Source organism: Strix uralensis, chromosome 19, assembly GCF_047716275.1.
Source record: "Strix uralensis isolate ZFMK-TIS-50842 chromosome 19, bStrUra1, whole genome shotgun sequence".
NCBI classification, from domain to species: domain Eukaryota; kingdom Metazoa; phylum Chordata; class Aves; order Strigiformes; family Strigidae; genus Strix; species Strix uralensis.
The window spans coordinates 9857423-9868009 of NC_133990.1; the positions used below are offsets into that span (position 1 = coordinate 9857423).

Genomic DNA, 10587 nt, shown 5'->3' on the forward strand with positions numbered 1-10587 from the left:
CTGATGGGGGAGCCCCAGGCAGGCGGGGTACCGCGGAGGCCTTACCATCGAGAGCGGCGGCGAAACCGGCCGCGAGTCGGCTTCCCCTTCCCTCCTTCTCGATGGTACCGCTCGCTTCCGGCCTGCCGCGGCGCCAACCGCGTGTCGCCATTGGCTGCGGGGGCGGGGCCACGCGGTGCTTCGGGGGCGGGGTTATGCTAAGCAGCTCGCTCTCCCGCGTCGCGATTGGTCGGTGGGGAGGAGGGGCGGGGCGGCGGCGGCGGCGGCGGCGGCGGCAGCGGCGGCGGCCGGGATGGGACCGGGCGGCGCGTGCTGGAGGGGCGGTGGCGTCCCGCGCGGTGAGGGGCGTGGCCTGGCAGCGTCACGGGGCAGCCGGCACCGGGGGCAGAACACGTGTCCCGGGCCCGGGGGACCGGGGCTACGGGGGCAACCGGGACCGGGAGAACCGGCGCTGTGGGCCTGAGCGGCTGCGGGAACCGTGCCCGGCAGGCCCGTGCTCCAGCCCTGGGGGAGTGAGGGACGCGGGGCCGGGGGACACCGTGCTCTGGGGCGGGAGTGCTGGGGCCTCGGTGCCCCTCGGGCCGAGACTGAGACCGGGACCGGGACCCCCCCTGCTCCCGGTGCACAGGGCCAGGAGTGTCTCGGGTATGGTGCTTTCTGGTGCCCTTCTCTGGGGCAGCAGACAGCCCCTCTGGCACCACCGTTAGCGCCAAGGCCGCGGGCTTGGCCGAGCGCGGGGGCCGCTGGCCTTGACCTCGAGGTGTTTCTGCCTCAAACCTCCTCGGGGGCCACCGGGCTCGTACATAAACCCCGACCGACCGCTGCCGCCCAGCTGCACGCGATGGCTGGCGCGGGGGGACGAGTCCCTCTGGGTCAGTGCTGGGCTCGAGGGAAGGGCTATGGCCAGTCCTGGGAGTCGGCACCTCCTGCGGCCTCATGTCCTCTCTGTCCTTCACACCTCCAGGTCTCAAGCGGTGGCTGTCCTCGTCTGCCCCGGCTCCTCGTGTCTGCGTGGTGGGCAGCGGGCCCGCGGGGTTTTACACAGCTCAGCACATCCTCAAGGTACCGGGGTGGGATTTGGCCCCGTGTGAGGGCAGGCACCTGCCTGCTGAGGGAGGTATCTCCATGGTGTCTGGCTCTGAGGGGGGTGGGGAGTGGTTTTGTGGGCTCCTGACCCCACTCCAGCCAGGTCTGTGTTGTTGGGGGGCTACTTGGGGCAGCCCAGACCCCACTGAGTCCTCCTGGGCCCCTTCGCCTGGGGTGGGCACTGCTGCCTCTGTCCCTGCCCTGCCCCGGGGCCATCTGGGCCAGACCCAGGCCTGGCTGGGTTGCTGTAAGTTCAGCCCAAGTGATTTTTCTAGAATCAAATAAGCAGCAGAGATCTGCCTTGCTCGGAGCTGTTGTCACCCAATAGGGGTGACATTAACTGTGTGTTAAAGGGAACGTGCAGGACCTGCCCTCCTGCCTTCCCTAGTTGAATTAAGGCGCACGGGTAATCCTTTACCTGGTGTCTATAAACATTAGTGCTTTGGGCAGTCAGGTCTCTGTTGGGAAATGAGACCCGAGCACAGAACTGGGCTGCTGGCACCGACCAGAGATGCAGCAGCTTAACCCCGTCATTAGACTGTGCTGTGTTGTCTCCAGTATGTGTTGGAAAATAGCTGTTACTAAGCCTCAGGGACAAATTTCAGGGCTGCTTAATCTCCGGGAAGAGGCTGACTCAAAATACAAGATAACAAAAGCCTTGCAGCAAAACATCTGTCTAAAGCTCCGACCCTGAGGTGACTCAGCTCAGGGGAATCTCAGGGCACGGGCATCTCTGTGGAGGGCTGGCAGTCAGCCTGGCAGCCTCACCAGCACCCAGGGTGCTGCTCTGGATGCTTGCCAGCCAGTGTGGGAGCTCTTTTGTCAGCCCCCCGGGTACTGGACAGCCAGCAGGTTAGTGTGGAAGAGGAGCTGTGGGGTGGGTAGGAGGATGGAGCCCCCCACAAGATGTACTTGGTGGTGGTTGGGGTCACGCAACGTCTCCAGTACACCTTGTGGTCTGAGCTGGCAGTAACAGGTACAGCATCATTCTGTGCGTAGAAGAGTCTGGAAGAGGCTGTTTCTGGCTCCAGGATCTTGGTGCAACCCTCCCTCCTGCTCCGTATTTCCCTCAGGAGCAGGCGAACATTGTGTGTCCCTCCTGAGCTGCTGGGCTCACGTGGCCTTTCTGTCCTCATCCCTTAACTGTGACTTCCTTCTCCTGCAGCACCATGGCGGGGCCCGAGTGGACATCTTTGAGAAGCTGCCTGTTCCCTTCGGGCTCGTCCGTTTTGGGGTGGCCCCAGACCACCCCGAAGTGAAGGTTGGTGCTGGCTTCCTCCCCTTGTCTGTGCGGTTGAAGGCGGCGGTGGTGGTGGGTGCAGGGGAGGCGGTCGCTGTCCTTCACGGTGCCTCAGGGCTCGCTGTGGTGTGGAGCTGTCACACTGGAGAGGTCCAGATCTCCTCCTTGTCCGTGCTGAGACCCAGCAAGGCTGTGGCTGGGTGATATGGGATGATTAGGGCTCTGGACAGTGGGGCAAAAACAGGGGCTTGTGATGGGAAATGCTGCTCCCGGTGCTGGTCAGCCTGGCCTAGAGCAAGACCAAGGAGCGTGGAGGGGTTTCTTTGTACCAGGAAACTTTATGCCGGCAGGATCTTGCCCACTCGCTGCAGTTGCTGTTTGCCTCTGCTCAGTCTGTGCCCGTTCTGGGTGCCTGGGAGTGCACAGGTCTGCTATTAGGGGTGATGGAGTTGGGCTGTAGATGCACACCTGGGCAAGGAGAAGTTCAACCAAGGAGCTCTTGGAAACCACCATTTTCCTTTGCCTCGCAGTGGGCGTGAGTTGTTCCCAGGAGTATCTGCTGTGTCCGAGCTGGGGTGGAGGTGGTTGGAGTGGTAGGACACAGGAGATCCAGATGCAGCAATATCTTGTGATGGTTTCCTCTAATCCCTGGAGATCGTCAGACCAAAATGCCTGGATCCCTTTGAGCTGAGAGAGGAGGAGTGGACATAATGAGTGTGGGTTTGGGGCAGCGTCCCCAGTACAGTGGTATCCATCCTGTTACCAGGCTGAGTCCAGCTGCAGGGGAAGAGGTGGTTGTTTTGCCGTGTGGCCCAAATCGCTCATAAAAAAAAGGCTTTGGGTGCCATCCTGCCCTGCGTCCTCTCTTGATGAAGTGGGTTTCAGGAAGGGTTGAGATGAGAGGCTGGCAGAGGGGGTCTGGCAGGCAGCACCCTTAATGGAAGGGGTTGTTCGGGGGAACTCCCTTGCAAGCCTCACCTTTGGGAAGGAGTTTTCTCCTACAGCAGGGTTTACTCAGAGGGGCTGAAGGTATTGAAAGGGTCCTGTCCTCTCCAGGCGGGTGCAAGAGATGGATTTTCCTTTCCACAAAGGGCGGTGGAAAGAGTGCCAAGTCTCAGCTGTGCTTATCTCTGTGTGAATTATCTGCGGCTGTTGTTAGATAAGAGTCTCAGAATAACTGACTCGGAGAGGGGGAGAAGCATCTCAAGGCTGGGGGTGACGGGGACAGGGACCTCCTGTCAGCAGCAGCCCTTGGCCCCGACCGTGGCTGGGATGTAACTCCCCGGCGCTTGTTTGATCTCGGCAGAACGTGATCAACGCCTTCACGCAGACGGCACGCTCGGAGCGCTGCGCCTACTACGGAAACGTCAGCGTGGGGAGGGACGTCACGGTGGCGGAGCTGCGGCAGGCTTACCACGCCGTGGTGCTGGTGGGTACCGCGCCTCAGAGCCAGGCCTGCCTTAGCTCCCCAGAAGTCACGGGGCAGATCTGCGCCGTTATTCCCCACTGGGATCTCGGGAAGAGGGTTTGGGTGAGGCATTTCTGGGTGCCTGATTACCATGGTGAACTCCTCCCCAACCTTGGGACAGCTCAGATGCTATGAGGCTTGTCCGAAGCCTTGCAGGGAGCATGTTCTAGAGCACAGCAGCAAATGCAGGTCCCTGAAACCCCGCTGCAGGGGGCAGTGGTTGAGGAACCTCTTCCCTGTGATGGCCAATACCTGTTTCAGCCTGACATGGATTTATTTGTCCCTCCTGTTCAGTCCTCAGCTTGTCATGCTCCGCCTCAGCCCAAGGAGGTCACGTTTGGCCCTGGAGCCCAGGGGGATGGGTGGATGAAGCTCCTGTGCTCAGGCTGTGTTTAGCCCCTTTGTTGAGTATCCCAGCCCTCAGGAAGGGTTGACAGCTGTGCAGGGTCCCTGGCAGCACCTGGAAGGGGAGATTTATGTTCTGGTATCAAACCCTGCGCACAGTGACATCTCTGACTCTGTCTGCTCCCTCCTCAGAGTTATGGTGCTGAAGACAACCGGGTCCTGGGGATCCCAGGGGAGAATCTCTCCGGTGTTTATTCGGCCCGAGCGTTCGTGGGCTGGTACAATGGGCTGCCCGAGAACCGGGATGTGAGTACAGCGATGTGTTTCCCTGCCCTTCCTCCCCATCCTGCATCCAAACACATGCATTCAGCTCCAGATTAAATCCTGAAAGGCCCGCAATTGGAAAAGATTAGCAGGCACCATGTTAAATCCTTCTTAGATGGTAGAAATGTGAACAATTTGCACATCAGTGAGAGCGGATTAGCTGGCTCTGTAGGCTGGCAGCACGTTTTGGCTAGGCCAGATGGGAACCTGGGGGGGTGATGCTGCACTTTGGTCTGAGGAGGCTTTTTGGCCAAAACAGCTCCTGCTCCCAGAGATGCCATTGCAGGAGGAGGATGAGAGGGATCGGCTGGGGTGCCCAGAGTGGCTGTGTTGCTGTCTACTCGGGGAGGAGGCTGGTGTGGAGTTTCCTCTCTGTACCACCTCTTTCTGGGAAAAAAGAGGGGTGGAAGGGAATTTGGGTGGTGGGAGCGGGTCCGAGGAGGTGGACATCATGGTGGCCAGGTGGATTCACTCATGGACGGGTCTTTCCCCACAGCTGAAGCCTGACCTGAGCTGTGAGACGGCGCTGATTCTGGGTCACGGCAACGTGGCGCTGGATATTGCTCGGATCCTCCTCTCCCCGCTGCATCTCCTCAGGGTGAGTCACAGGGGTCCTCCGCACCGCAGAGGCAGCCCGGGGCCCACATTCACTCCCTGCTGGGTAGGTGCTGGTTCCCACCCATTTCGGCAAAACCTCAGACTCTCCTGTCTTTGGGATCTTTCCCCAGGGAAGGCTGTTGCCTTTTGGGGGCACTGTATGGATTCAGTCTGTAGGGAGTGATCCAAGGCTGCGGCCATGCCTTGGGTAACGCTGCAGAGCTCTCCGGATTGCTGCTGCCTGCTGGGCTGCTGGTACCTAAAAGGTTGGCAACTGAGCTTCATCCCTTCCTTTCCTACGAGAAGCAAAGGAGGAACTGCTTGCCCTTTTCTACCACAAACTAGAAGCTTCTCCTGTTGGGACTTTTTTTATCTACTGTAGCTGAGGGCAGCAGCCTGGTTTCTGCTGGTAGCACTGGGCACACTGGTGGCTGGTCCAGGCTGGTGGACCTCTCCTCCTGCTGCCGTGCTGCCCTATAAACAGCTGGGAACTGGTGTGCGCCAGCTGCTCTGTACAGCTGCTGCCCCGGATGTTGGCAGCAAAGGCTCTCCCTCCTGGAGAAATGCTACAAGGTTTGTTACAGCTATGCAACAGTTTTTTGTATTAATATCTAAATTAAATTATCAAAAAAACCAACTTGGAGGCACTGCCAAGCAGTGGCCAAAGCCAGCTGGGAAGCAGTGCTGCGAAGGACATGGCACTGGAAATGACTGCCAGGGTGTGCAGGCAGTTTCCAGTTAAGAATATTGGTCTGGAATGGTTTATCTTGGTGTCCCTCCCATCACAGCTTCTCTGGAAAAGATCTTCTTGCAATCTAGATACATGCACATGATTGAAACAGAGCATGGGGCTGCTGCACGATGCCAACTGTTGCTTGAGCCCTGGTGATGCTTGTGTTCGTACTGGGAGCTGCCTGGGGCAGGCAGGCAGTGATCTGAGCTGTGGTTTGCAGTGGGTTTCACCCAAACGCCTGTATATCTTGAGCTGGGAAGTCACCCAACAGCATCTGCAGGCACCCCAAAATTGAGATCACTGGAAAGCTTTGCTCCATTAGCCCCAAGGTTAACCTACTTGGGTAGATCCCCCAAGGCAATCTCGTGGGGTGCTGGCTCGTTACCTCTAGTGCATTATGGCCTCAGAAAGTACATTTGACAATGAGGGACCAGCTGTGCAAATAGCTCTGTGCAAAGGGACATGACTTGTTTTCCATCCTCACCCAGGCTCTCTGCATGCACAGCCTGCTTTTCTGCTGATTTTTCACCTTCAGAGGCTGTACCTCCCCCCAGCTCCCTCCAGATCTGCCCTCATCCCACTCTCCTGTCTCTGTCTTGCAGAAGACAGACATCACCGACGGCTCCCTGGCAGCTCTCGCCTGCAGCAAGGTGAAGCGTGTCTGGCTGGTTGGGAGGAGGGGACCTCTCCAAGTTGCTTTCACTATCAAGGTAAGGCTGGGGGTGCTGGAGGGCAGCTGTATTTCCCAGCGTTGAGCCCCGGGCTGCCTGTCCCTGGTGGGGAGAGGTGGTCTAGGGATGGGTGGAGAACCTGAGTGCCCTCCTTCCTGCACCCATTTGCTGGCTCCTAGCCTGGACTGCTGGGGGAGGAGGGCATGGGGCTGTGGGACAGCCTCTCTGCCCTGGAGGTAACATCTTCCTGCCTGCAATTCCCAGGAGCTGCGGGAGATGATAAACCTGCCTGGTGCCAGACCTGTCCTGAACCCTGCTGACTTCACAGGCCTTGAAAATGCTATTAAAGGTGAGGGAAATGTGCCATGCTCCTCCGGACAGGGACTCACATTGACAGGCGAGCATCCAGGAATGATCTGGAGATGCTCAGAATCAGAGAAACTCTTTGCCCTGTGCTTAATGCGTGGCGTGTGAAAGCCAGGTGACCGTGATGTGGCTCATCCTCAGAGTGCTACGAGGCCACAAAGGCAAGGGAACAGCCTGTTTCTCTGTTTGTGCAGCCACTGTGGTGCTTGGGAGTGATGCTTGCTCTCTGAGTGATGAGGGCAGGAGATTTGGGAGGGTTGGGGGAACCTTGCAGGAGAGATCCCAAGGCTGTTGATTTAAGAGCTTCCTGCAGAGCTAAAAAGAAAACACTGAGTTCAAGGGTGTCCAGAGACTTGCTCTTCTCCACAGGCTGCTGCCTCTGAGCACCAGCAAGACAGCAAAATCGCAGGCTTTGATTTGTGTGTCCCACTGGCCTCAAGCCTCAGGAGCTCTCCTGGTCACTTTGATTTGTGGTTTGTCATCGCAAAGGCATTGGAGTCCCATCAGTGTGACAAACTCCAAAAGAACACTCACATACCACTGAAACTGCCTTGGCGTGACCTTGGTTCCATGCCATGTCCCGAGGGGCTTTTGCTGAGGTTCCTGTCCTGAAGCTTTCTCTTTCTTCCTAGATGCTCCCAGGCCCAGGAAGCGACTGACTGAGCTGATGATCAAAACGGCCCTGAAGAAGCCTGGGGTGAAGCCGATGGAGGCGCAGGCGGCAGCTCCCCGGGAGTGGGGACTGAAGTTCCAGCGCAGCCCCCAGGAGGTGCTGCCCACCACTGACGGGAGGCGGGCGAGGGGCATCCGCCTGGCTCTGACCCGCCTGGAGGTACGGGCTTGGGGGGGGCTGGTATGGCCCTAGCAGGGCTGCAGGGATGGAGCAGGACACTGCTGCAGCCCTTGGGAATCTCTCCAAAGGCGGCTTTGGTTCCCTGGCTGGTTGGAGTGGCCGCTGGCAGGCTCCTGGGGAAGCCGGTACCACCAACAAGAGCCTTTCCTCTTCTAAAGGGAGCTCTTGCCATGCTGCTGCAGAAAGGCCTTTAGCAAATACCCAGGGGTCAGGGATGCCAAAGGGGACTGGAGGAGGCTGCTGCTCTGCATCTGGTGACTGTCTGGTGGTCAGCAGCCTCTTCCTCCCTCTCTCAGGGCTCGGGTGACTCTGCCAAAGCCATCCCCACTGGAGATGTGGAGGAGGTGGAGTGCGGACTGGTGCTCAGCAGCATTGGCTACCGGATCCTGCCCCTGGACCCAGCGGTACCCTTCGACACCCAGCGCGGCGTTATCCCCAACAGCTCGGGCAGGGTGGAGGGTGTCCCAGGTCTGTAGCTGCAGGGGTATGTGTGGGATGTGTGTCGAGCACAGCTGGTGGGTTGGGGGTTTTGGGGCGGGAAGCTCCGTTCTCCAAGGGCACTGACACAAGGTGGTTGCACGCCTCAGTCAGAGAGTGGAAACTGAGGAAATGAGCTGCCTGTCAGGCGTTAAGACCTGGCCCATCCCCAGCTCACATCAGGGATGTCTGGTTTTGCAGCAAACAGCGCTGAAGGTTGTGGTGGTTTTACTGGGCCTTGGAGTCTGTTACTGAAGCGATACGGCTGCTTAGTGCCAGTCTGCAGGTACACAAATCCCTGTGACAGCACCGTGGAAGGGCCGCACTCTGTTTCCACCGCAGGGGTGGATTCTTCCACTGCCTGCACCTTGATGTGACACCCAGGGACAGGGCAAGGACTTGCTGCCAGGAGGGTGCACGGCCCCGTGCTGGACTGAGCCTGGCTGCTCTGTGTGCCCATGCAGGTCTGTACTGCAGCGGGTGGGTGAAGAGAGGACCCACGGGTGTGATCATCACCACCATGAACGACAGCTTTGACACTGCCCACTCTGTGCTGGAGGATCTCCAGGGGGGTGTGCTGGACGTGTCCACCTCCAGAGAAGGCTTTGGGGCGGTGGAGAGCACCCTGCGCAGCCGAGGTCAGTGCGGGGGGTGTGAGCTGCTGTAGCAGCCAGCGTGAAGGTATGAAGCAGCCAAACTCCTCCTGGATCTGGGTATCCTGGGGCAGCCACTCCTGCGAGCCACTTTTGGGAGCAAAGTCTGAACCATGGAAATGTGTTGTGCTGCTGTCTTGTTGCTCCAAAGCTCAGGGAGAGCAGGACTTGAATTCCCTCAAATTTGGTGTCACTGCTAAGGTTAACGACCACTTTCTGGGAAGGGCCATTAAAAGCAGCATGGACCTTGGGTAAAATGTCTCTGTCAGCTGCCTAGACAGTGAGCTATTGCTCCTGAGTGGTTTTTCTATTAATCCTTCCAGGCAAGTTGGGGGAAAGATTAAAATGCCCAAGAGAGTAATTTGCTATTGCTGTGTTTAAAGGCATTCAATTAAAGTGTGTGTGTTCTGGCTCTTAACCGCCTGAGGTTTAACAGAGAACTGGAAGCGTTCTGTCCCCTAAGGTGGTGCCGTGCTCGCCGTTGTTACGGCTCGCAAAGGTCCGACTGATCCGAGTTGACTGGAACCTGCCATCCCTCTCCTCGCGGTGTTAGAAATTATTATTCCTTTGTGAGACTGAAGTCTGACGCCGTGTTGGAAAAGGGCAAGGTTTGCTGGCATGTCAGATCCCTGCTAACGGGGGTGAGGCTGAACTCGTTTTTACTTGGTTATCTTCTCTCTCCTGTCTCTCGCTGTCACCTCAGGGGTCCGTCCTGTTTCCTTCTCGGACTGGGAGAAGATAGATGCTGCTGAAGTGGCAAGAGGCAAAGCTGCTGGCAAACCCCGGGAGAAGATAGTGGATCCTCAGGAGATGCTGCAGCTGATCGGTCACTAAAGCAGCAGCAATGGGAATTGAACGCCAGCGGGTTACAGCTGGGGCCCGGGAGCACAGGGCTTGTGCCCGGGGCTAGTGGCTGCTCTGGGGAGGTGTGTGACACTCGAGCCTCTCTAGTAACGATGAAGTTGAGTTCCCAAGGTGAATGTCTCCAAACATCTGAGGCTGCTGGCTGGCCCTGCACCTCTGCAGCCGGCTGCCACTCCTGGGGGCGATTCTTGTCATTCGTGTCCTTTGAGCATTAATGAACTGGCCGGGGCAGGTGAGGGGAGGTGTGTGGCTGGCAGGAGTCCTGGCCGGGCACCGTCCCCATGGCAAGTCACACAGAGAAACTTCCTTGTGTCTTGCTGCCTCTCCTTTAAGCCTCAAGCCAAATGGCTTCGTTGCCTTGTCGTTCGTGCCCAAGCAGGCTTCTTTTAATAACAATTGTTTTTTAAATAAACCCTTCCAGGAAAGCCAAATTGGACCTGCTGCTTGAGTCTGGCTTCTTTGTGACTGCCTTAATCTCGGAGCAGCCAGCCGAGCGCTGCATCTCCTGCGACATGTCCCAAGGCAAGGCAGCTCCTCTCATGCAGGGAGGGACTGTTTGCTCTCTGCTTGTTGTGAGCTCTAAACAGACAGACAAGGGCATTAACTTGCTTTCTGCCTCCCACAGTTAAACCCCGGCAGGGCCTGAGTTCTGGCTTATGGGGTGGATTAGGATAACAAGTGTGTAATTGCCTTGTTCCAGATCATGAGGGATCCTGTGTTCGTTGGTACCTGCCAGCGCTGCCTGGTGCAAGCAATGCCTTGAGCCCTTTCACTTCATTCACTGGTGGGGTTTTTTTTTTTTGGCCTGTGTGTTTTGAAGCTTATTAAATGCCTCTCTTAGCCCAAACTGACTACGATGGTGGTGTCAGGTTTTAAACCAGATTACAAGCTGTGAGCCATAATCTCTTTA

At 57.7% G+C, this 10587-nt stretch overlaps 1 protein-coding gene across 5 annotated transcripts; it reads left to right on the forward strand.

Annotated features, from left to right (window-relative positions):
* Positions 1–258: 258 nt before the first annotated feature.
* On the forward strand, positions 259–10113 carry FDXR (ferredoxin reductase). 5 transcript variants are annotated; one of them, XR_012631566.1, is made up of 13 exons: positions 259–338; positions 965–1062; positions 2252–2347; positions 3633–3755; positions 4332–4445; positions 4960–5061; positions 6396–6503; positions 6729–6813; positions 7463–7662; positions 7980–8151; positions 8362–8446; positions 8625–8798; positions 9517–10113. XR_012631566.1 is itself a non-coding variant. In XM_074889299.1 (12 exons), the coding sequence occupies exons 1-12, from the start codon at positions 293–295 to the stop codon at positions 9645–9647; spliced, it is 1449 nt and encodes a 482-aa protein (XP_074745400.1). In that variant the 5' UTR covers positions 259–292; the 3' UTR covers positions 9648–10113. The 5 variants fall into 5 exon arrangements, 3 of the variants coding, with proteins under 3 accessions (XP_074745400.1, XP_074745402.1, XP_074745401.1); XR_012631565.1 differs by lacking the exon at positions 8362–8446 and having other exon boundaries at positions 8625–9421; positions 9517–9653; XM_074889299.1 differs by lacking the exon at positions 8362–8446.
* Positions 10114–10587: the final 474 nt, after the last annotated feature.

Coding starts and splice junctions, on each gene's coding strand:
- FDXR (XM_074889299.1), top strand. CDS start 293: ATGGGACCGGGCGGCGCGTGCTGGAGGGGCGGTGGCGTCCCGCGCG. Junction 4,446..4,959: donor GGCTGCCCGAGAACCGGGAT/GTGAGTACAGCG, acceptor CTTTCCCCACAG/CTGAAGCCTGACCTGAGCTG. Junction 6,814..7,462: donor CCTTGAAAATGCTATTAAAG/GTGAGGGAAATG, acceptor CTTTCTTCCTAG/ATGCTCCCAGGCCCAGGAAG.